The 26,775-nt window shown below is 34.2% G+C and overlaps 1 protein-coding gene across 5 annotated transcripts in view; it reads right to left on the bottom strand.

Moving 5' to 3' along the window:
- Positions 1-26,775, bottom strand: part of RICTOR (RPTOR independent companion of MTOR complex 2) — a 136,145-nt gene that overhangs the window by 50,275 nt on the left and 59,095 nt on the right. For all 5 annotated transcript variants that reach the window (XM_034960143.2, XM_034960145.2, XM_034960144.2 and 2 more), the window contains 4 exons: positions 15,707-15,771; positions 14,705-14,836; positions 8,982-9,045; positions 3,119-3,245 (listed from right to left, as the gene is read on the bottom strand). In XM_034960143.2, the coding sequence (XP_034816034.2) occupies positions 3,119-3,245; positions 8,982-9,045; positions 14,705-14,836; positions 15,707-15,771 (388 nt within the window). The remainder of the gene's footprint in view (positions 1-3,118; positions 3,246-8,981; positions 9,046-14,704; positions 14,837-15,706; positions 15,772-26,775) is intronic.

The following is a 26,775-nucleotide window of genomic DNA, read 5'->3' as shown; positions in this document are numbered from 1 at the left end:
GTGCTGAGAAGAATGTATATTCTGTTGATTTGGGGTGGAGAGTTCTGTAGATGTCTATTAGGTCTGCTTGGTCCAGAGCTAAGTCCTGAATATCCTAGTTAATTTTCTGTCTCGTTGATCTAATATTGACAGTGGAGTGTTAAAGTCTCCCACTATTATTGTGTGGGAGTCTAAGTCTCTTTGTAGGTCTCTAAGAACTTGCTTTATGAATCTGGGTGCTCTTATATTGGGTGCATATATATTTAGGATAGTTAGCTCTTCTTGTTGCTTTGATCCCTTAACCATTAAGTAATGCCCTTCTTTGTCTTTTCTGATCTTTGCTGGCTCAAAGTCTGTTTTATCAGAGACTAGGATTGCAACACATGCTTCTTTTGCTTTCCATTTGCTTGGTAAATATTCCCCCATCCCTTTATTTTGAGCTTATGTGTATCTTTGCACGTGAGATGGGTCTCCTTAGAAAACTCCATCGTCTCAGTGCAAAATCTCCTTAAGCTGATAAGCAACTTCACCAAAGTCTCAGGATACAAAATCAATGTGCAAAAATCACAAGCATTCCTATACACCAATAATAGACAAACAGAGAGCCAAATCATGAGTGAACTCCCATTAACAATTGCTACAAAGAGAATAAAACACCTAGGAATCCAACTTACAAGGGATGTGAAGGACCTCTTCAAGGAGAACTACAAACCACTGCTCAAGGAAATAAGAGAGAACACAAACAAATGGAAGAACATTCCATGCTCATGGATAGGAAGAATCAATATCGTGAAAATGGCCATACTGCCCAAAGCAATTTATAGATTCAAAGCTATCCCCATCAAGCTACCATTGACTTTCTTCACAGAATTGGAAAAAATACTTTAAATTTCATATGGAACCAAAAAAGACCCCATATAGCCAAGACAATCCTAAGCAAAAAGAACAAAGCTGGAGGCATCATGCTACCTGACCTCAAACTATACTACAAGGCTACAGTAACCAAAATAGCACGGTACTGGTACCAAAACAGATACATAGGCCAATAGAACAGAACAGAGGCCTCTGAAATAACATCATACATCTACAACCATCTGATCTTTGACAAACCTGACAAATATAAGCAACGGGGAAAGGATTCCCTATTTAATAAATGGTGTTAGGAAAACTGGCTAGCCATATGCAGAAAACTGAAACTGGACTCCTTTCTTACACCTTATACAAGAATTAACTTGAGATGGATTAAAGACCTACAACCATAAAAACCTTAGAAGAAAACCTAGGCAATATCACTCAGGACACATGCATGGGCAAAGACTTCATGACTAAAACACCAAAACCAATGGCAACAAAAGCCAAAATTGACAAATGGGATCTAATTAAACTAAAGGGCTTTTGCACAGTAAAAGACTATCATCAGCGTCAACAAGCAACCTACAGAATGGGAAAAAAATTTTGCAATCCATCCATCTGACAAAGGGCTAATATCCAGAATCTACAAGGAACTTAAACAAATTTACAAGAAAAAAACAACCCCATCAAAAAGTGGGCAAAGGATATGAACAGACACTTCTCAAAAGAAGACATTTATGTGGCCAACAAACATGAAAAAAAGCTCATTACCACTGGTCATTAAAGAAATGCAAATCGAAACCACAATGAAATACCATCTCACCCCAGTAAGAATGGCGATCATTAAAAAGTCAGGAACCAACAAATGCTAGAGAGGATGTGAAGAAATAGGAACGCTTTCACACTGTTGGTGGGACTGTAAATTAGTTCAACCATTGTGGAAGAAGAGTGTGGCAATTCCTCAAGTATCTAGAACCAGAAATACCATTTGACACAGCAATCTCATTACTGGGTATATTTACAACTCATTGTACTATAAAGGCACATGCACACATGTGTTTACTGCAGCACTGTTCACAATACAAAAGGTTTGGAACCACTTCAAATGCCCATCAGTGATAGACTGGATAAAGAAAATGTGGCACATATACACCATGGAATACTATGCAGCCATTAAAAAAGGATGAGTTCATGTCCTTTGCAGGGACATGGACGAAGCTGGAACCTATCATTCTCAGCATAATAACACAGGGGCAGAAAACTAAACACTGCATGTTCTCACTCATAAGTGGGAGTTGAATAATGAGAACACATGGACACAGGGAGAGGAACATCACACCCCGGGGCCTATCAGGGGTCGGGGGAGGGACAGCATTAGGAGAAATACCTAATTTAGATGACAAGTTGATGTGCACAGCAAACCACCATGGCATGTGTATACCTATGTAACAAACCTACACATTCTGCACGTGTATCCCAGAACTTAAAGTATAATTTAAAAAAATACATATATATGATATATATGTCATATATATCATATATATGATATATATGTCATATATATCATATATATGATATATATGTCATATATATCATATATATGATATATATGTCATATATATCATTATATAATGATATATATGTCATATATCATTATATAATGATATATATGACATATATATCATATATATGATATATATGACATATATATCATATATATGTATTTTTTTAAATTATACTTTAAAAAAGTATAATTATATCATGATATATATGATGTATATGTCATATATATCATGATATATATATCATATATATCATATATATAATATATATATGACATATATATCATATATAATGATATATATGACATATATATCATATATATCATGATATATATGACATATATATCATGATATATATGACATATATCATATATAATGATATATGACATATATGTCATATATATCATATATATGATATATATGACATATATGTCATATATATAATATATATGACATATATGTCATATATCATGATATATATGACATATATGTCATATATAATATATATGATATATATCATATATCATGATATATATGACATATATATCATATATATCGTGATAAATATGATATATATCATATATATCGTGATAAATATGACATATATATCATATATCATGATAAATATGACATATATATCATATATCATGATATATATCTCTCTCTCAAATGTTATATATCCTTTCTAAAATATTACATTTTCATTACTTGAAGAAAATTCTGACCTAGTTCACAGATAATGGCAATGCATGCTCGGACCATTCTGTCTCTTTCTTGAAGTCCATCATTTCCAACTGCAATTAATGAGTTGGTCACAGAACTAGGAAACAAGGAAGCATTCACAGTAATCATCTGTAACAGAAGGAATCAGAAAAAGAAGTTACTTTAGTAATACATTTCTTAAACCTATTTTGTCCAGACTGAAGTAGTTAATAACAGAATAAGATCCAGAATAAGATCTAGGTATCAATTTTAATCTTTTGCTTATGGATATTTCAAAAGATTAATATAACTAATAATTGATGTAACAAATGTTAATAGCCATTACTATGGAAAATGTGTTAGATTTTTTTCTAACAGTACAGACTATAAATTCACTGACCAAATGTTTCTGAGATTTTAAATTACTCTAGAATAGGGCCTAAATCTTAAACAGTTTTTCAGTACCTAGACAAGGTAAACCAGAGGGGACAATAGTAGTCAATATACTACTGTACTTTTACGATCCTGACCAACTCTCCATATACTATCATCACCAAGTCCTACCAATTTACTTCCATAACATCTTTATCTCTACTCCCCTCTCCTCATGAAATTAATTGATTAACTTGGGCCCTCACTCTCACTCTGACTACTGCAATAGATATCTAATGATCTCCTTACTCTCTAGTCACCTCTCCCATCAATCACTTGTTGCTATACCAGAAAGCAGAGTTCATAATCCAAATCTATTTTTAATATTTCAAAAATTCTGATGGAAATATCTTGTAATAAAATTTTGTATGAATCTCACATTAAATGAAAGATCTAACTGGCAGTAACATTTGGAATATTGAAAACAGGTAACATATGTCTTTGATTTGGGAAACAGAAAATTATGTAGCTAATTACTGTTTAATAAATATAGACTATTTTGCAAATTAATTCAAAATAGCAGGTTACTGGAGTGGAAATAAAATATTTTGTTTGTATAGTCATAAAATATTAGAGAAAATTAATTTGACCCAGATGTTACTAGATTTATTGTCCTGTTGATAAAATAAAACTTGTGAGATGAAACAAGATGTAATATAACTAATGAAAGACACACAATTAAGTCTTACAGAAGATCAAAAGATCTGTTTGATCAGTAGTTGTAAGTGGTTTGTCATTTAAACAGCATTTTTAAGACATATTACAAAGTTCACCTGAAATTACAGAATACAGTTCTACAACCATAAATCAAATACATCTCCAATAACTGTAGAATCTACAAAAGCTTTCATATTCATTTCTAAGTCAGTTTTTTCAATTAACTGAAAAAGGAGAGAAAGAAAGGGAGAAGGAAGGAGGTATAGAAGTATAGGAAATCAATCTTCCTGGGTGAAAGAATTCTAACATCTTATGTCGTTAAGTTCTTTTTTAATACTTTCTGATCTTTTATTATTCTTATAAGGAGCTTATGAGAAAATTTCTCCAAACAGCAAAATGCATGTAATATATTCTGTAAAGAGCTGGCTGAAAAAACCGGCAAAATGGTTTTTAGAGTTAAGTCTGCTATAATAAACTATGTTACCTTGGCTAAACCAATCCTCTCGTGTCTCAGTTTCCTCATTTGTAAAATGAAGATATGTATGAACAGATGATTTCTAAAGTTTCAAGTATAAAATTCTATATAAATCTTGTGTCTACTAAACATATACTTAATTCACCAGATTGTGCTATGAAATATATACATAAAATTTTTACAAATAAAATCACTCTTCTTATTTTCCAGGGAAATATATGCAAAGAAACTCTTAAATTGTGTGTAAATCAGAGAATGCTTTCCTCATAAATCAATGAATGCTCAGTAAGGGAGAAGCCATAAAATGCAGTCACTGTTAAAACTGTAAAAGTTTAATAATCTCTTCTGGCATGACAGGGCAGACATATAAAACAAATTAAAGATCATGATTAGGTAATAAATTTGTGGAACTGACACAAAGGAATTAGAGAAGCACTGAGTTACCTAAGGGGAGTATCTAATATTTGAGCTGAGACTAGAAGATCGATGTAAGGTGAGAAGGGCTGAAAATGAAGAGTAGGAAGGAAGTAACAATTGTGGTAGTAGTGGTGGGTAGTTTGCTACACATGGTGGCAAAAGACATGTCAGATAGAAATGGTTGGCTGGACCAAAACTGGGCTCTGAAGGCCAAAGTAGGCAGGTTGAACTTCAAACTCAGGGGCCAATGTAGGTTTGGAAATTTTGGAGAAGAGGGTTCTTGCTTTGGCTTTGCCACTATCTTGCTAGGTATCAAGGGCATGAGATACCAGCCAATGAATCTCTTTCAAATGTAAAAAGTTTGTGGAATTCCTTATTACATGAATAAAGAAACTATATATGAAAAAAATGACAGCTCAAATTAGGTGGGCAGCGAGTAGAATTTAAATAAGATTAAGAAAAGAATAGTAGTAACTGACTAGTAGAAAAATTACATTAAAAATGAGGGAGATAAAGCCAGAAAAGAGCTGCCTGCATTGGAAGGGAGAGAGAGAAGGGGGAAATCAGAGACATGGAAAAGAAAAAAGCAGACAGAACATTTCCAAATGAATGAGATGGGTAAAATAAGAGAAAAAGTAACATAAGAATTCCTTAATTATTCATAGTGTAAGTTATCCTAAAGCAAAAAATGTTTTTCCTTATCCTTTAAAATATAATAGACATACTTTTATTAGAAATTTTAAGACTCCTGGGAATTCATACAAAAAAACTCAGTGATATAGTAATTATAATATTAAATATTAATTTCTACTGCAGGTTGAGCATCCCTAATCCAAAAATCCAAAATGCTCCAAAATCAAAAACTTTTTGAGCACTGACATGAGCCAGAAGTAGAAAATTCAGCATCTGACAACTTTGCTTTCTGATGGTTCAATATACATAAACTTTGTTTCATGCACAAAATTCTTAAAAATATTATACAAAATTGGCCGGGCGCGGTGGCTCACGCCTGTAATTCCAGCACTTTGGGAGGCCGAGGCGGGCAGATCACGAACTCAGGAGATCAAGACCATCCTGGTTAACACGGTGAAACCCCGTCTCTACTAAAAATAAAATAAAATAAAAAATTAGCAGGGCGTGGTGGCGGGTGCCTGTAGTCCCAGCTACTGGGGAGGCTGAGGCAGGAGAATGGCTTGAATCCGGGAGGTGGAGCTTGCAGTGAGCCGAGATTGCGCCACTGCACTCCAGCTTGGGTGACAGAGTGAGACTCCGTCTCAAAAATATATATATATATATATTATACAAAATTAACTTCAGGATATGTGTACAAGGTGTATATGAAATGTAAATAAATTCTGTGTTTAGATTTAGGTTTCATTCACAAGATAACTTACTGTGTATACACAAATATTCCAAAACCCAAAAAAATACAAAATGGGAAATAACTTCAGGTCCCAAGCGTTTCGGATAAGGAATACTCAACCCGTAGTACAGCTGCCAAGGTTTTACTAAAAAAAAAAAAAAAAAAAAAGTGTGCTTCAGATGCCAAAAGCACTAATGAAATTATAGTTTCTCTGGCCGATAGAGGCCACTGTTCGTTCAGCAAATGTGCTCTCACTCTAACCCTTTTAGCATAAACCAAGGAAAAGCCCTGCGCCACAATTCTTCCGCTGATTCTATATCCCACCACCAAATATCAGCAATTTTCCTGTTCTAGGATTCACAAATGGTATGTGAGTCAACTACTCTGCATCTCAGAAGACAATCAAATGAAATGATATTTTTGTTATGCTATTATTTTTGAGCAATTAAAAACTGAGCTACTTTAAATTAAATTTTAACTTATGCAAAAATACAAAATTGAAGTAAAACATTTACTAAAATATCCAAAATTGAATTTAATTGTCTGAATCCATTTGAAATTGTCTTTTCTTCTGACAGCAGTCTCTAAAGCGGTTATGCTCAAAGTGTAGACCAGGAAATTCTGAGGGTCCTTAAGATATTTTCAGAGATTCTGCATAGCAATACAAAGACATTATTTGTCCTTTTTACTCTTATTTTCTCACAAGTGTGTACTAAAGTTTTCCGGGGGCTCCACCTCATGTGTTATCAAAACAGACTGAATGCAGAAGCAAATATGATAATCCAATTGACTTGTTTATCAAGACAAAATTAAAGAGAGTTGCAAAACTCTAAAACAATAGCCCTCTTCTCATTAATTTTATTTTTTGGAAAATACAGTCATTCCTAAGTGCCCATCAACCAATGAGTAGATAAAGAAAATGTGGTATTATACACTATGGAATATTACTCAGCCATAAAAGCAATTGAAATAATGTCTTTTGAAGCAACTTGGATGGAGCTGGAGGCCATTATTCTAAGTCAAATTAACTCAGGAATGGAAAACCAAATATTGTATGTTCCCTGCTTATAAGCAGAGCTAAACTATGAGGACACAAAGGCATATGAATGATATAGTTAACTTGGGGACCGGAGGTGGGGGGAGTTTGGGAGGAGGTGAGGGATAAAAAGATTACATACGGGGTACAGTGTACACTGCTTGGGTGACAGGGGCACAAAAACTCCAATCACCACTAAATAACTTATCCATGTAACCAAAAACCCCCTGTACCCCAAAAATTATTGAAAAAATAAAATAAAATAAAATATGGTTTTCATAAAAATGTTATTTATATTTGTATTTAATGTGTTTATTATTTTAAACATATTAATATATATTTTAGTTCCTAACATTATATATACTGACACATAACCCAAATAACCAAAAAATTGTTCTAGGTTCTTCAGAAACAAATTTTGTTTTATCTTGAATTCTCAGTCATGGAAGAAGGAAGAATTGTATAAATAAAAACCATAGATTTTTAAAATCGGAATTTGAAAAGTCAAATTACAATCCTAGTGTAACAGTTCGCCTATAACAAGAGTCTCCTAATCTATTTCCGGTATCATTCTTAGTCGAATTTCAAACTTCTTTTAAGGCTTAACTCATCCATTTAACTTGTTCACCTGTGAGTACTATTACTATTACTAACCAAAAACTAGACAATTTTAAGAAAAGGGAAAAAGAGGGAACCCTAGCTAACATAGAAATTGAACAGTACACCATTTTGGAACCTGTGTACTGAGGTGAAAGATAGGAAGAGAAAAAAAGAACTAAAAAATTCAACTAGAAAATATTTTTAGATTTTTTATGCAAACAAACATATACTTCATGATTCTCATGAACATTAAGATAAAATATGACTGACACTTGTCTCACTCAGGCTGTGTCCCAACCATATTTACTCTCAGTTCACTCTCTTCTTCCACCATTAGGGTATCAAGAAAAAACAACAAAGCATTCCCTGAAGGCCTCTCATGAGAAGCATTATGGATTGTCCTTAACACCCTCTCTTGTGGAGTTTAGGCTGTGACCTTTTATCCTGTACAAGGGCCTGAATTGTTTATTGCAACTGCCCACAGATTGTATCCAAATTCACCTTTAAAACAATGAACTTCTTAGTATTTGTGACTTCCATTTAATACTATTAACTCTATGCAATTAAGAGAAAATCAGGATGGGGAGCAAGTAATCCTCTTTCTCCAGTAACTTATCAAAGCAGTAACTACATTTACATGTCTACTGAAGGAAGAAATATTCTTCAAAATAAACATTTTATAAGAAATATTGCCCTACCTATACCCAATCACATAGAATTCCACAAAATATTTATGTTTACCTCAAAGTTTAATGAATTTATTTAATATATAACTTTAATAAAAATGTTTAATAAAAGTTTAGTCTTTAATCTTAATAAAGATTTCACAAAACAGTCTAATCTAAAAATGTAAATATTAACATAAAAACCATAAATTTGCCTTTTACTCTCACACATAGAGCATACCTTTCTGACTAATCGAAGTGCTTGTGTCCTCTCTACCTCGTTGCTCTGTTGTATGTCAATGCACCTAAACAATACACAAAATATTAATCATTGATAAAATTCTATTAAACAACTTTTTGTATCATAATACTGCTAGATGAAACCCATTTTCACAATGTCAATATGGTATATTATAGTTTTGGTATATGATTTCTCAGTACCAGCATATATTTATTTAATTAACCCACACCTCTCTAGGGATAAATATCTGTCATTTAAAAGACCAATTTTTTTCTCAGGAAACCTCAGGAAAGAACAGTATAGTAATTTACAAGACTACATCTATTCATAAAGAGAGAATAATAAACATAAAGTGTAAAAAGTCTACTAAAAAAATTCACTTATCTCTGATAAAATTCAGACATTTTATAAAAATTGTAAAGGAAAAATAATTCAAGGCTGTTTTCATTTAATTGCAATTTTGACCAGGGCTTAAACTAAATTAGGCACTATCCATAAAAATTCTATCTTACCAAAATATAATTTGAATTCTGAATTCACTTCAAATATTGATGTCCAAACAAATAGCACCAAACTGACATTTCTTTGTAAAATTTATTAAATTATCCAGTTTTGAAAGTCTTTTATGTAGAAGCATAATTTTTATTTAGATAGTTCATTATTCTCATCAATGCTTTATATATAGATAGTCTGCAATTCAAAAAGCATTTCTTCTATCTGAATACAATTAATCTAAGGCAATCCTATTAAAATTCAAATGGACTTAGAATTCCATTCCTGGCCATGTCAGAGATGAGAGGTTCTGACTGTCTTCCCAAAAACAACCATAAAGATTAAAAAAAAAAAATACTTTACAGTATAAAACAACTGTTAAAAGGGCAATGAAGAATAATCCCTGAAAAAAGAAGCACAGGGAGCTCCACATTCAACCACATTTGTTCCCTGGGTGCATCTGTCAATGTCAATCCCTGGTCTTACGGGCAGAGTCCTAACAGAAAGCAGAAATCTGGCCGTACTGAAAAGACAAGAGGTTTAACTTCAGGGCAGCCAAAGTAGCTGGGACTTGAGGGGTAAAATCCCTGAGAGAAGAAAACAGAAGAAAGTGAGCTAAAATCTGCATGCAGTGTTCTCTCCAAGACACTTGTCAACATCCACATTGTGCAAAAGCAGAATTACACTCTAAGAAACAAAGGAACAGAGTATAGATTTCAGCAGAAACACAATACTCTAAGAAATAGGTAAAGGTTCAAGACTGGTTAAGGTAAAAAGATTCTGCTCAATATCTACACTCTGAGATCCTAAATAGCCACTGCTAGGAGCAAAGGCAAATCTAAAACCAAACTTTAACAGAATCAGTGTAATAAACCAACATACTAGAATAAAACTTAACTCTCTTACAAGGCAAATAACATGATCCTGAGACAACAATTGTGTTTTTTTTGTTTGTTTGGATATTTTGTTTGTTTTTGAGACAGAGCTGGTGCCTTGTCCTCCTGAGTAGCTGGGATTACAGGCGCGTGCCACCGTGCATGGCTAATTTTTGTTTTCTTAATAGAGACAGGGGTTTCGCCACATTGGCCAGGCTGGTCTCAAACTCCTGGCCTCAAGTGATCTGCCCGCCTAGGCCTCCCAAAATGCTGGGATTACAGGCATGAGCCACCAAGCCCAGCCCCAACAATTTTGAATACCAATGTTCACATTCTATCAGACAATATGAGGCACGGTTTAAAACAAACAAACAAAGGACCAAGAACCAAAAACTAAGAAAAGAAAATGACACTACAAATAGAACACAGGTGATTCACATATTGGAGTTGTCAGAGGGGACTTCAAAGTAATTATGGTTAATATGCTAAAGAAAATAGAAGAAAAGATGAAGAAATGAAGCGGAGACCTGAAATCTTTAAATAAAACTAAAATAAGCCAGGTGCGGTGGCTCACGCCTGTAATCCTAGCATTTTGGGAGGAGGAGGCTGGCGGATTGCTGGAGCTCAGGAGTTCAAGACCAGCCTGGGCAACACGGTGCAACCCTGTCTCTACTAAAATAGAAAAAAATTAGCCAGGCGTGGTGGTGCGCACCCGCAGTCCCAGCTACTTGGGAGGCTGAGGCAGGAGAATCACTTGAACCCAGAAGAGGGAGGTTGCAGTGAGCCGAGACTGCACCACTGCACTCCAGCCTGGGCGACAGAGCGAGACTCCGTCTCAAACAAACAGGCAAAAAAAAAAAAAAACAAAAAAAACAAAAAAAACCCTAAAATAAATAATAAAATCATAACTGAAATTAAGAATTCATGAGAGTCATTTACTAGCAGGATGAAAGGTTTTTAATAAACAGGTAAGTAGAAACTAAGCACACTGAAATACAAAGATTAGCCACAACGAAACGTTGAAAAATACAATAATGGCATCAGAAACGTGGGACAGTGAAAAGATCCAACGTGTGTATAGATGGAGTACCAGTCAATAGGACAGAATATACAACAGAGAAAAAAAAAACCTTTAAAGCAGCCAGAGGTAAAAAGATATATCCCAAAGAAGCAACAAGAGAAGCTACTTATTGTTCAACTGTTAAAAAAAAAAAGAAAAAAGAAAAAGAAATCTAGAAGACAATAACTGAAGCATTGAAAAATAAGTAACTGGTAGTGAAAACAGCCTTTGAACATGAAGGCAAAATAGAGGGATTTACAGACAAAAGATGACTAGCAGAACTTAATATATCAAGGATATATGTTCCAATCTCTAGGACAACTACTAAAAAGAAGGAAAGACTTCATAGCCAAGATACGAAAAGAGGAAAAAAATTGTTATTTCAAAAGAAGCAAAAAAAGGAGAAATACAAGAACAAAGAACATATGTGACAAATAGAATACAAATACCAAGATAGCAAACAAATTCAAGTATTAGGAAGCTAGTAATGAGACAACAAACTCATAAATACACACAAATAATTACATTAGACAAAGTCCATAAATCATGCACATAATAAACCACTAGACATAAATAGTCTAAATACTCCAATAAGAAGACAAAGTTGGTCAAACCAGATATAAAAAAAGAAAAAACTATATGATATTTACAGGGGAGACACTTAAATGTAAAGACAAAAAAAGAAAGTAAAAGGATGGTAAAAGGTATACCATGCAACCACTAGGCAAAAGAAAGGTGGTAATGTATTATTAGATGATACAAACACTCATAAAAGAAGTATTACTAGGAATAAAGAGGGTTATTTTATAATTATAAAAGGATTAAGCCCAATAAGAAGATTTAGCAGTTCTAAACATGAAGTAACAACAAAGCTTCAAAATCTGAAACAAGAAAAAGAAAAGTCAGAAAGTATTATATGGGTGAAAAATAATTGAGTCTATAATTTTAAAACAGGCTGAAAAAGAAATCCCAGCCAGAGAGATCCATTAATGAATTATAATCATGTAGGACAAAAAAAAATACATATCTTACATATATTTTCCAGGTAATATGAAAACAAGGCCATATTTCCCTAGTTGTTTTATAAAACAAACATACATACTCCCAATACTAAAACCAGACAAAGACTTTAGATGAATGGAAAAATAATGGTCAACAACTCTCATGAACACAGGTGCAAAAATCTATAAAATATTAGCAAGGAAATTAAGTTATATATAAAGAGAACAATATATCACAAATAGTGGTATTTATTTAAAGAATGCAAACTAGGAATATAAAGAAAATCTAGTAAAAGCTTATAGAAACTATAAATAATGGTGAAATACTTAATGCTTTCCACCTGAGTTCAAGATTGAAACAAACTTGTCCATTATTATCATTCCTAGTCAGTGCAATATTCTAACTCATGTAGTAAGGTAAGAAAAAGATAAAGATTAGAAAGGAAGATATAAAATGGACATCATCTGTAATTAACGCTTATACACATAGAAAATCCAAAGTAATCTACAAACAACCAGAACTGAAAAGTGAATTTGGCAAAACTGTTAAATAAGAGGTCAATATCTCCAACAGGTCAATATCTCCCCCCAATTTTTTTATATATTAGTAGCAAAAACAGAAATGAATGCTTTAAATTACATTAATACTATCAGAAAAATATCTTAGAATAAACTGAATAAATATGTTCAGGACTTCTGCAAAAAACAAACAAACACTACTAAATACTGTTGACAGAAATCAAAGTTTCCAATAAATAAATGTTTAGAAAATTCAGTATTAAGATGTAAATTCACCCCAAATTAATCTGGAGCATCAATGCAATCCCTGCTAAAATCCCAGCAAGTTATGTGGATATGGACTATCTTATTCTAAAACTTACAACAAAATGCAGAACCCAGATTAGTCAAAATAGTCTTGAAGAAGCAAAATTAGACTCACATTAACAGATATCAAAACATATTATAGAACTGCAGTAGTTAAAACAGTTGAGAAACTGGTGCAAGGACAAATATACCAACTAAAGAGGATAGAGAACCCAACAATAGATTGCTACTGAACTACCTGATTTACAACAAAGGTGACACAAATCTAGACGTGAAACGAAAATATCTTCAATAAAAGGTGCTAATTTTATTGGATATTCATAAAGATAAAAATGAATCATGACTTGCCATCTATCTCATATCTTACACAACCATCAAATGAGATCAAATCAAGTAAGATGGTTCAAAGACTTAAACACATATAAAGGAATAAAACCTTTAAAAGAAAACACAGATCTCTTCCAAATAGACAAAAAGCATTCTGGATTTCACTAATTATGAACTTTTGTTCATCAAAGACCCATTAAAAGAATGAAGAGGCAAGGCAAAGGCAAGGCAAACTGAAACAAGACATTTTCAATACATATATCTGTAAAGACTCATATCCAGAAGACATCAAGAATTCCTACATAACAAGAAAGATAATCCAATTTACAAATGAGCAAAAGATAGGATATCCAAACTTTCAACCAGCAAATGAAAAGTGCCTAACATCATCATTCATCGGGGAACACAAGTTAAAACCACAATGAGACCCCACACAAGAAAGGATATAACTAAAACCTGAAAATAGCAAGTGTTGATGGGGACACGGGGAGACTGAAACTCCTATACATAATAGTAGAAGTATAATCAGTGCAATCATTTAGCAAACTGTTTAGCAATATCTACTAAAGCTAAACATACATGTATCTTATAACCCAGAAACTGTAGTTCTACATATACCTAAGAGAAATGAGTGCATTTCCTCTTCTATAAGAATATTCTTGCAGCCTTCTACAAGAATATTCAGGGCAGCTTTATTCCAAATAGTCAAACACTGAAAACAACCCAGAAAAGCTTCAACAGAATGGAATAAATTGTGGTCTATTTATAAAATGAAATGTTACACAGCAAAAAAAAAAAAAAAATCAAATCAACATGGATGAATCTCAAAGATAATAATGAGAAAAAGAAAGAGTAATTACTGTATACGTCCAACACACAATGCTCAAGAACAGGAAAAACTAGTCTGCAATGGGAAAAGTCAGAATAATGTTTACAACTGATTGGAGGTATAACAGAGCTTTACTGGGATGCTGAAAATGTTCTAAATCTTGTTACTTGGTTGTGTGTGTGTGTGTGTATATATATATATACACAAAATTCATCAAAGTTACACTAGAGTAAAAATCTATACACTTTATGGCAGGCATGCTAAAAACTCAACACAAAATTTCAAAAATATATAAACAAGTCTAGGAAATTTACCTAGCTATTAAATAGTCCACTTTCAATTTTAGCACCTTCTGGAGAATACTGGAGTCTTGGATGAGATATCGAAGCGCTCGTAGCCCTGCTGCTCGCACTTCTTTTGCTTCATTTAATAAAGCTAACCGCAAACTGTATGAAAACAAACAAAATACAAGTTTTGCTGCACAGGTTTCAAATACACACAAAATTATATTACCAAATTATTCCTCAGCCAAAATATGCAAAAATTCTAGTCATGCACAGAATTCTAAGAGCATTCTACATATATAAAAATTATTCACTCCAAGCCACACAATTTCACTTAGTGTTGTTTTTTTAAATCTGTGCCTCCTTAGTACATTCTTACCAATCAAGAAAATGTTATTGAGTTCTTTCTTACCTTCTGTACTTTATTTTATATAAACAACGGAAAATTAAATACGCCTTTTTCAAGCTATACCATTTGTGTCTCTACAATCGAATATCCTCTCTCTGCCTACCTGGTTCCATACCTCCCAAAAATCATTAGTTTAAATCAATGATAATAATAATTCATGCCAATTGCAGGCACAGACCTTTTATATCAATTTTAATTCCTAAGAGTACCTAAAAGATAGTTATAAAACCATATAACATGCCTCTATTAGTGTGCATGGGCAAATCAAGTCTGTTGTAAGCACAAACTTTCTCTTAGGTAAGACCTAGAGTTATAGTTGTTCCTGGGAATAATATGAGAAATTTAGTCTGCAAATTTCAGATTTAATTTAAAAGTTTAAATTATAGAAGTCCAGATATTTTTGAACATTCACTTTGGTTCTTCATATTTAGTAATTAGAAAATATCACAAAGACTCACAAAAACAAAACTACTGTAGCTCTTAGATTTTTTCTAATGTTCAAGCAACTATTTCTATAAAATCAAATATGAGGTGCTGTATTATTCTATTTCTAGTTTAAAATTACTAAAATTAAAATTACTAAAATCTGAAAGGGATGGGAGGGGGGAATGAACCACACTTACCAAATTATGATATCCTCATAGTTAAAGCCCAGTTTTTCTTCACTGTGGCCAATATCACAAAGAAGCTGTCAGAAAAACAAAACAAGTGTGTATTTATGTGTTGTATATTTTCACATATTTATATACATTATATATTTACACTGGAAAATAAGGTATTTTTATGGAATAATATTTTGAAAAATATGATTTTACTGTTCAAATAAGCAGCTTTATTTGTATCATCTTACTATTTCTCATTTGACCTGCCAGTTTTAAGTTTCTTTAATCTTTTATCTTTCCTGCCTTTTAAAAAATCATTTGTTTTCTATTATTCCATTTTCCTTCTCAATAATTTACTGTTTTAAAAATGGTTCTTTTAGTGGCTACTATTAAGATTACAACATGCATTGTTGACTTATCTAACAAAAAGTATCACTTCACAATGTCCTCAATGCCAGAATCTCACACTTTAATTTCACTTTCTCCCCTCACATTTCACCTTACAATTGTTTTTTCTATCTTTTAAAAACTACACCGTATTACTGTTAATGGGTTTTAACAGTATTTAGTCAATATCAATTTATATTTATTCACATATTTACCCTTTTTATTATTCATCATTTTGATGGTTCCTTATTGGGATATCTTCCTTTTACCTGAAGAACTCTGTTGTTGCTGTTGACTTGTTCTGTTAGTGTTTTAATTTTAGACCAGGTTGCTGGTAATGATTTTCTTGGTTTTTATTTCTCTGGAAATAATTTTTTTTTTTACATTGAAGTTTGAAGAATATTTTGCTGGATATTTAGAAGTTTAGGTTACCTGCTATTTTCCTCCAACAGTTTCAAGATGGCCTCCACTGTTTCAGTTGTGAAGTCTGCCATCAGTCTTATTGTTGACTCTTTTGAAAGTCATGTCATTTATTTCTCAAACCCTTTTTTTTTTTTTTGAGACAGAGTCTCACTCTGTCACCCAGGCTGGAGTGCAGTGGCGTGATCTGAGATCACTGCAACCTCTGCCTCCCAGGTTCAAGTGATTCTCCCGCCTCAGCCTTCCGAGTAGCTGGGATTACAGGTGCCTGCCACCACGCCTGGCTAATTTTTGTATTTTTAGTACAGACGGAGTTTCACCGTGTTGGCCAGGCTGGTCTCGAACTCCTGACCTTAGGTGATCCACGATCCGCCTGCCTAAGCCTCCTAAAGTGCTGGGATTACAGGCGTGAGCCATCGCACTGGGCCTCTCAGACTCTTTTTTTTTTTTTTTTTTTTGAGATGGAGTTTCATTCTTGTTGCCCAGACTGGAGCGCAATGGTGCAATCTCAGCTCACCGCAACCTCCGCCTCCCACGTTCAAGCGATTCCCCTGCTTCAGCCTCCCTAGTAGCTGGGATTACAGGCATGTGCCACCACGCCCAGCTAATTTTGTATTTTTAGTAGAGACAGGGTTTCTCCATGTTGGTCAGGCTGGTCTCAAACTCCCGACCTCAGGTGATCCGCCCGCCTTGGCCTCCCAAAGTGCTGGGATTATGGGCATGAGCCACAGCGCCCAGCCTCTCAGACTCTTTTAAAGACATCTTTCCTTATCTTTGGTTTCCAGCAATCTTATTACAATGTTTCTAGGTGTGGTTTCCTTTGTAGCTATCCTGCTTAGGGTAAACAAAACTTCCTAAATCTCTGGGTTGATCTACTTCTGCAGTTTTGAAAAATTCTATACAATATATTTTCAAAACTACTTCTGTCCAAACTCTCCTTCTGGCAATTCAATTAAATGTATGCCAGATCTTCTCATGTGTATCACAAATCCGTAAATCCTCTTTTTTTTTTCCATTTTATCTCAATGCTTCAGTTGAATATTTTCTATAACCTGTTTTCTGATGTGTCTTATCTTCTATTACATGTATCTAATGAGTTTTTAAATGTAGATACTGTATTATTCCCTTCTTGAATTTCCATTTAATCCTTTTAGCCATTCCAATGTGCTAATGAAATTCTTCATTTCACATCAATTTTCTCCATACGTCCTCTATGTTCATGACAGAGTTGTTACTGAAAGTAGGTTTCATCTAATAAACCTGAATGATGTGGATCATCTCTGGATCTGTTATTAACTGTTTTCCCTTTTGTTCTAGTCATGTAATCCTGTCCTTTGGTAGCTCCTTAGTCTTTGATTGTATATAAAAACTTGCAAAGATTTGATGGTGTTATCTGTCTCCACAGAAGGTTCAGCCTTCTTTCTGTTAAGCCACTAGATGGTGTTGAGTCCACGTTAGGTGGTTGCCCTGGTAAGACCAGGCCTACCTCTGCTTTTTCCCTGCCACCTGAAGTTTCAACTGAAAGCTTATTGTTAAGAAAACTAGTCCAAGGAGGATGAAAAATTTAATTTTTGTCCTGCAAACTCCATTCCTGATTTTCAAAGATTTTCTACTTAGGTTTTAAGTTTCTCATCCCAGGTAGCCCCAGGATTAAACAACTGAACTGAGGGGAGAATCTCCTCATGCTTGATGCACCTAGGTAGGACTCCACCAAAACCTCTGTGCTGTTTTTTGACTTTCGGCAACAGTATTTCTGGGCCTAATGCTTGAATCCTGTTTCCTGCCCATACTTAACATCAGCAAGTGTCCCCTGGGAAAAAGTTGTTGAAGCAGCTTATTTGTACAAGATTCTCCCTTTTCTGAAAGGTTGGTGCCTGCACTTATTGTTGCCCGAGCAGCTGCCTGCTGCCTTCAAACAGGTTTTCCTAGTTTTCATTGAGAGCGGTGGTCTAATACTACCTTTATGGATCCCACCTGGATGAATATATGCCAGTTTAATCTAGGTATGAGTCGGGAGAATTGACTTTTACCTAAAATTTTACGTATAATGTCCTTAATTGATTTATTGGGGCTAACTGAAATGGATTAAAGAGAAGATAAATCATTTATTTAACACTGAAGACCAAGAAGGGTCTCCAAAGTGCTAATATTCTTTCTCAGTATGAAGTTATAAACATTGTAACCATACATATAAAGCAACCAAAGTGATCAACATATCACACCACATCTATGAGAAGAATGGACCCTAAGAAAAAGTTGATAAAAGTTCACTACCCTATTGGTAGGATAACTGTAAAAATTTCCTGTCCAATTTTTTATTTAGAGGAAAAAAGGGGAGGGAAGGGGAAGGGACAGGAGAGGAGAGGAGAGGAGAGGAGAGGAGGGGAGAGGAGAGGAGGGGAGAGGAGGGGAGAGGAGAGGAGAGGAGAGGAGAGGAGAGGAGGGGAGAGGAGGGGAGAGAAGAGGAGGGGAGGGGAGGGGGTCCCAAACAGAATAGGGTAGGAGACAGGACTACAATAGCTGCTCTCAGATATTGCAACACTGCTGATATTACAATACTGGTATTCCTTAAAATTCTGATATGACGAACAAAGAGGCCTCAGACTTTCAAAGAGTATAATGTTTTTCTTTTGTTTTTACTGTCTTGTACAGTGTTGCAAGTAGTTACAAATTTAAGAGAATGCGTTTTTATACATACATATTTAAAATAACATAAAATTTTCTAAGTTTTGAGATAAAACTTCTATACCTCTAAAAAACCAACCATATACCTAAAATTAAAAGTGACATAATGTGTTAGTAAAAAATATTTGCAACAAATATGGTAAGAAAAAGGTTAAGGCACTATATGTAGTTTGCTAGGGCTACTGTAACATATATCACAGACTGGGTGGCTTAAACAACAGAAATGTACTTTTTCATAACTCTGGAGGCCAGAAATCTAAGATCAAGGTGTTGGCAGGGTTGTTGTTTTTTTAAAGTCTCTCTCCTTGCCTTACATATGGCTGTTTTCTATATCTTCCTATGTGTATGTCTGTCTCCTAATCTACACTTTTTATAAGAGATTATATTAGATTAGGCCCACCCACCCATATGACCACATTTTTCCTTAATTATCTTTTTCAAAGGCCCTATCTCCAAATACAGTCACATTCTGAGGTATTGGAGGTTAGAAATTCAACATACGAATTTTGACAAGACACAATTCAGCTCACAGCATTCCATCCTCACCTAGCAAACTAATACAGATCCTTATAATGTAAAAGGTTGAAACAAATTGAGGAAAAACTTCTCAGGACCCCAAAGAAGAACAGGCAAAGAAAATGTACAAGGAATTTACTGAAGAAATATAATTGACAAATAAATATGACATATATTCATTTTTCCTAAAACCCAAATCAAATGAATTGCAAAGTTCTACTTACAACTCACAAAAATGGTAAAATATTGTTTTAAATATTATTGTATATTATTTTATTATTGTAAATATTTCAAAAAAGTTTTAAATATTGTATATTACTATAATAGTTTTTAAATATATTGTAAAATATTATTTTAAATATTATTATATACTGGTAATGGGATTGAAAACTGAAAATATTTTATAAAATAAATTGGAAAAATGCACTAGGATCAAGATCCACTTTTGGAGATTTATGTATTTTAAATTATTTTACTAATATAAAGTAGGTTCAAGTACAAGATGCTTGTGACATTATTTACAACATTAAAGAAATGGGAATAAAATGTTTATAAAGGAGGAACTTTATGAGGCCATTAAAATAATGTAATATACAATCATAAGAAAAAATATGCAGCATCTATTGCTAAATGGGGAAAAGATTCTGTAAGATATATTTCTTAAAAACACACTTTAAAAAAAAAGGATATACATCAAAATTTAAACACCAAAAATTTTTTAACAACAAATCCTCTGCGTTTTTGTGTATTTTATAAATGTTCACAATTAAACATGTATCACAGCATCTAAGAATAGTTTTATATATAGTATTGATGAATACACACAGAAGTAACAATTATTGACTGGTAATCTTCTCAACCCTGGTAGTACTTCTGTAAATGAAAACAACTGAGGCTTAGAGAGGTTAATATGACTTCCTAAGGCCACAAAGCCTAATTAAGTGGTAAAGCTGGAAATCAGATCAAACCAGTTTGACGCCAGAGCCCACTATGAAAAATATTACTATAATTTTGTATTGAAATTATTTACACAGGGTTGGGGGTTAGGGGAAGTAAAAAACAATTGAACATTACCATCTTATTTCATTTCTCCAGCCTCAAATGTGGCATCAAGAATCTGGAGAACTGCACCCTGGCTATATATATACATAAAAGAAATAAGAAAATTTAACTATTGTTTTCTCCAGAACTGCTAACTAAAAATATACCATAAAAAAAAAACTGCCATTTCAAAGAATTAAAACATAAAAAAACTGCACTTTCACTCCTTAAAATAATTTATTATTTTAAAGATTTCTCACGTACTTCAGAATACTAGCATTATCACTATGTGGTACCATACATGAGTAAGAAAGAAAAATATGGTCAGCTTACAGTGTTATGATTACTTCATCCTTGGGAATATTCAAATATATATAATATAGAAAAATTAAGGTTAGAATTTGTTTATATCAACATACAAAAGCTTGTGTTTTCAAACTGGGAAAAAATGTTACTTTCTTAAATTATAATTTACACATATCAACTCAACTGCTTAAAAAGGGAGTATTTCCATTCCTCTCCTACAGCAATAATGAATGTTAATAAAATGAAAGGTTGTAGAATTCTACAAATATACAAAGTCTTGTCCTTTAAAAGGTTGGTTTTTCCCCTAAGTGTGTACTTGATTCTCATTTCCTGCATTATATTTTTCATACTTGCCAGTCAACCTTGTAGAAAACTATAGATTCAGAGAACACAATTTTCAAATTATCTACCTTCTCAGACGAGAAAAATATATGACCATTTACCACTTAACATTTCCTAGAGTTAGCAGTTTTAGTGAAAAAGTTAAACAAAATTCAAAGGTATTATAGTCTTAAAAAACAAACATGCACCATTTAAAAAGTGTTTAGAGAGGTGTATCATTTTCTGATTATTAATGTCAATGCATCTCAAATGCAAGAAAAGTTTTTGAGAAAGATGCTGAATCAGCTGGAAACTGGAAAATCATAAATAACTAAAAAGAACAATTATGGCAGAAACACAATATATTTGTTATTAATTAGTGCCTATTTTCCAGACATAGTAAATGGAATTCAATAATGGTTAAATTTAACCATTTAACCATTCAATAATAGTTAAATGCCTTCAGGTTGTTTCCAGGACTCTAGAAGAGGGCTTTAATCAGTCTTAAATGAAAAACCTTTTGAATTAGAATTATCCCAAGCAGTGATTAAACTTTCTATGTGTAAATAAATTCACATATATATTGGGAATAGGAAAGAAGATAGTAATAGAATTCTAAATTTTGGATTATCAAAGAAATATTATACTTTCACTGCTAATCACTAAGAGTTCACATATAAATCTCAAAATATTATGAATAAGAACGACTTTGATACAAACTTCTTGTGATGACTACCTTACTAGTTATCTCCTAATTTAAATAACCAAACCCTAAAGTACACATTAAACTGTTTAACTCTTTCTCTATGTGATATGGTTTGGCTCTGTGTCCCCACCAAAATCTCACCTTGAATTCTAATAATCCCCACGTGTCAAGGGCAGGACCAGGTGGAGATAACTGAATCATGGGAGCAGTTTCCACCATGCTGTTCATGTGAAAGTGAGTTCCATCTATGACCATATCACCCTGAACACGCCCAATCTCGTCTGACAGTGAGTTCTCACAAGATCTGATGGTTTTATGAGAGGCTTCCCCCTTTGCTAGGCACTCAATTTCCCTCCTGCTGCCATGTGAAGAAGGATGTGTTTGATTCCCCTTCCGCCATGATTGTAAGTTCCCTGAGGTCTCCCCAGCCATGCATAACTGTAAGTCAATTAAACCTCTTTCCTTTATAGATTATCCAATCTCGGGCAGTTCTTTATAGCACTGTGAGAACAGACTAACACAGTAAACTGCTACCACAGAGAGTGGGGCACTGCTGTAAAGATACACGACATGTGGAAGTGACTTTGGAACTGGGTAACAGGCAGAGGCTGGAACAGTTTAGAGGGCTCAGAAGACAGAGGAAAATGTGGGAAAGCTTGGAACGTCCTATAGACCTGTTGAATGGCTTTGACCAAATTGCTGATAGTGATATGGACAATGAAGTCCAGGCTAAGATGGTCTGAGATGGAGATGAGGAACTTGTTGGGAACTGGAATAAAGGTGATACTTGCTATGCTTTAACAAAGAGACTGACAGCATTTTGCCACTGCACTAGAGATCTGTGGAACTCTGAACTTGAGAGAAATGATTTAGGGTATCTGGTGGAAAAAATTTCTAAGCAGCAAAGCATTCAAGAGGTGACTTGGGTGCTCTTTAAAACATTCAGTTTTATGTATTCACAAAGATACAATCTGGAATTGGAACTTATGTTTAAAAGTGAAGCAGAGCATAAAAGTTTGGAAAATTTGCAGCCTGATGATGCAACAGAAAAGAAAAACCCATTTTCTGAGGAGAAATTCAAGCTGGCCACAGAAATTTGCATAAGTAACAAGGATCTGAATGTTAATCACCAAGACAATAGGGAAAAATGTCTCCAAGGCATGTCAGAGATCTTCATGGCAGCCCCTCCCATCACAGGCCCAGAGGCCTAGGAGGAAAAAGTGGTTTCTTGGTCAGGGCCCAGGGACTTGCTGCTTTGTGTAGTCTTTAGTGCCCTGTATCCCAGCCGTGGCTAAAAGGGGCCAACACAGAGCTCAGGCCGTTGCTTCAGATGGTGCAAGCCCCAAGCCTTGGCAATTTACACATGGTGTTGGGCCTGTGGGTGCACAGAAGTCAAGAATTGAGGTTTGGGAACCTCCGTCTAGATTTCAGACAGTGTATGAAAATGCTTGCATGTCCAGGCAGAAGTTTGCTGCAGGGGTGTGGCTCTCATGGAGAACTTCTGCTAGGACACTGTGGAAGGGAAATGTGGGGTTGGAGCCCTGACACAAAGTCCCCACTGGGGCCTAGTGGAGCTGTGAGAAGAGGGCCACTATCCTCCAGACCCCAGAATGGGAGATCCACCGACAGCTTGCACTGGGCGCCTGGAAGCCACAGGCACTCAATTCCAGCCCATGAAAGCAGTCAGGAGGGGGTGCTGTATCCTGCAAAGCCATAGAGGTGGAGCTGCCCAAGGCTGTGGGAGCTCACCTCTTGCATCAGTGTGACCTGGATGTGAGACATGGAGTCAAGGGAGATCATTTTGGAACTTGAAGGTTTAATGACTGCCCTATTGGGTTCTGGATTTGCATGGGGCCTGTAGCTCTTTTGTTTTGGCCAATTTCTCCCCTTTGGAATGGGTGTATTTACCCAATGCCTGTACCCTCATTGTATCTAGGAAGTAACTAACTTGCTTTTGATTTTACAGGCTCATAGGCGGAAGGGACTTGCCTTGTCTCCAATGAAACTTTGGACTTGGACTTTTGGGTTAATGCTGGAAAGAGTTAAGACTTTGGGGGACTGTTGAAAGGGCATGTTTGTGTTTTGAAATGTGAGGACATGAGATTTGGGAGGGGCCAGGGCAGAATTATAAGGTTTGGCTCTGTGTTCCCACCCAAATCTCACCTTGAATTGTAATAATCCCCATGTGTCAAGGGTGGGATCACGTGAAAATACTTGAATCATGGGGGTGATTTCCTCCATGCTGTTCTCGTGATAGCGAGTAAGTTCTCATGAGATCTGAGAGAACTCACTCACTATCACCGCTTTTATAAGGGACTTCCTTCCCCCTTAAAAAGTCCTCTGAGAGAACTATCAGTGGTTTTATAAGGAGCTTCCTTCCCCCTTCACTCAACACTCATTTATCTCTCCTGCTGCCATGTGAAGAAGGACATGTTTGCTTCCCTTTCCACCATGATTGTAAGTTTCCTTAGGTGTCCCCAGCCCTGCGGAACTGTGAGTCAATTAAACATCTTTCCTTTATAAATTACCCAGTCTCGGGCAGTTCTTTGCAGCAGTATGAGAATGGACTAATATACTATGAAAGATACAAGAAGAAATAGAAGAACACAGAGTGAGTTAAAACATGGACATCCTGCAAAGCCTCTACTAATAATCAAGTTGCTAATTAATCTTCAACCATTAGGTAGCAGTTTCGTCACTACTATTTTTGCCGTTACTGGTGACATCCTATCTCCTGTATTAATGTAAGTCATTAAAATGTAATTCTGTCTACCCTATTATAAAGGCTTGTTATTATATATTAAGAACAAATCATTGACTATGTTTAGAAATTGTTAAAGACTTTACAAAATTTAAGAATTAGCGTTTACAGTCACATAAAATGCTAAATTATTAAACACCACACTTTTCATTGGGTTTGGCACTCCCCATGCCATCCATGCATTTTTTTTAATTGGCTATCGGTCACAATGCCTAGCTAAACCTGACCAAATAACATCAGAGTTCATATACAAAGATGCTAAGAGAGGGTTACTCTCTGCTTTTCAAGACTAGAAGTATTAAGGATGATGTATTTTATCTTAGTCCCGTGGAAAGTGTTTATCTGAGAATGAAGACAACCTGAAAGAAAACAGGAATGAAAAAGAGAGTGGCAGCATGTAACTGACAGTGTCTCAACCCCTGGGTTGTCTTGTCTGAAATTAGGATCCAACATTTGATATTCCTAATTATGTACACAAATAATTTCTTTATATTTTAGCTAAGATGAATTAAGTTTGTTGAATTTATTACTTATAAACAAGTTAAACATTCAGTATCTTAAGCCCACAATTATTTTATGAGTATAACATGTTAAACTTAACATTTTTATATAAGCAAAACAAATACTATTATACAAATCTTATTTTAAGACGGGTTAAAGATTTTGATAATGTCACTGGTTTGCCTATTAAAATCCATGTCCATCATCAGTGAATCAGTTATTTGTTATAATAAATCTACATGACTTTCTTACACAAATACTAAAATATTCAAAAAGGGCTATAAACAATTATATCCTGTCAAAGTTACAACAGAACTGTATATTATCTCCAAGTATTAAAAATTTGTCTGTTTATTAAAATGATCAAGTTTTAAAAAATGTAATGACTAGTTAAAACTAGGTAGTTCTAAATGCTACTCCCATTTTACTTGTATTACTCTGAAGGTTAAATAGTTCTTCTAAATAAGCAAAAGAAACAACAACCCTAATTTTAAAAAATGTTATCTCACATACTAGAATTCCATGGCACAGTCTTTTACATGGCAATCTAGACACAAACACACACACACAGAGCTACAAAAAAAGTAGATTGATATGTATAGAAAAGGAAAGCATGCTATGATATATTGGGATGTGGAAAGCAGCAAACTGCAAGTCAATATACATATACATACAAAGATATATATACACACATATGCATTTATATACACATATCATGCTGTCATTTAAAAAATACCTTTTTGCATATACATCTACAGTCATGCACTGCATAACAACTTTTCAGTCAATGATGGATCACATGTAGAATTGTAGTCCCATAAGATTATAATACTATATTTTTACTGTATCTTTTCTATGTTTAGACACTTACCATTGTGTTAAAACTGCCTACAGTATTCAGTACACTAATATGCTGTACATGTTCATAGCCTAAGAGCAACAGACTATACCACATAGCCTGGATATGTAGTACACTACACCATCAAGGATTGTGTAAGTACACTCTATGATGTTCACAAAATGATGAAATCACCTAACGATGCATTCCTTGAACATACCCTGTGTAATAATGGTAAATAAATTACATATAACTGTATAATAAATGGCAAATAAACTGAGCATGATAGTAAACACTTCATTTTGTTTTGCTCATTTAAATCTCACAATTCCCAAGAAAATACACATACACATTTATATTTATAATTATACCAGAAAAGGATACTTTCTAGTGGTTACCTCTGGAGAGTGGTTATTTCTGTCAGAACAGGGAGGTGGGTGGGAAGGGTATGAAAGGGAAGAATTTCACTTTTTATCATATATTCTTCTCTACCATTTTAATTTTTTTTACTCAGCTTATACCTTAAAGTTTTTAAAAAGCAGAACAAAATAAATATTCTTTTAAAGCTTTTAATATAAATATATGAGATTAAATATAGGAAAAGAGAA

This window comes from Pan paniscus, chromosome 4 (assembly GCF_029289425.2).
Source record: "Pan paniscus chromosome 4, NHGRI_mPanPan1-v2.0_pri, whole genome shotgun sequence".
NCBI classification, from domain to species: Eukaryota; Metazoa; Chordata; class Mammalia; order Primates; family Hominidae; genus Pan; species Pan paniscus.
The sequence above is the reverse complement of the archived record's forward strand: the minus strand, read 5'-3'. Positions and strand labels throughout refer to the sequence as shown.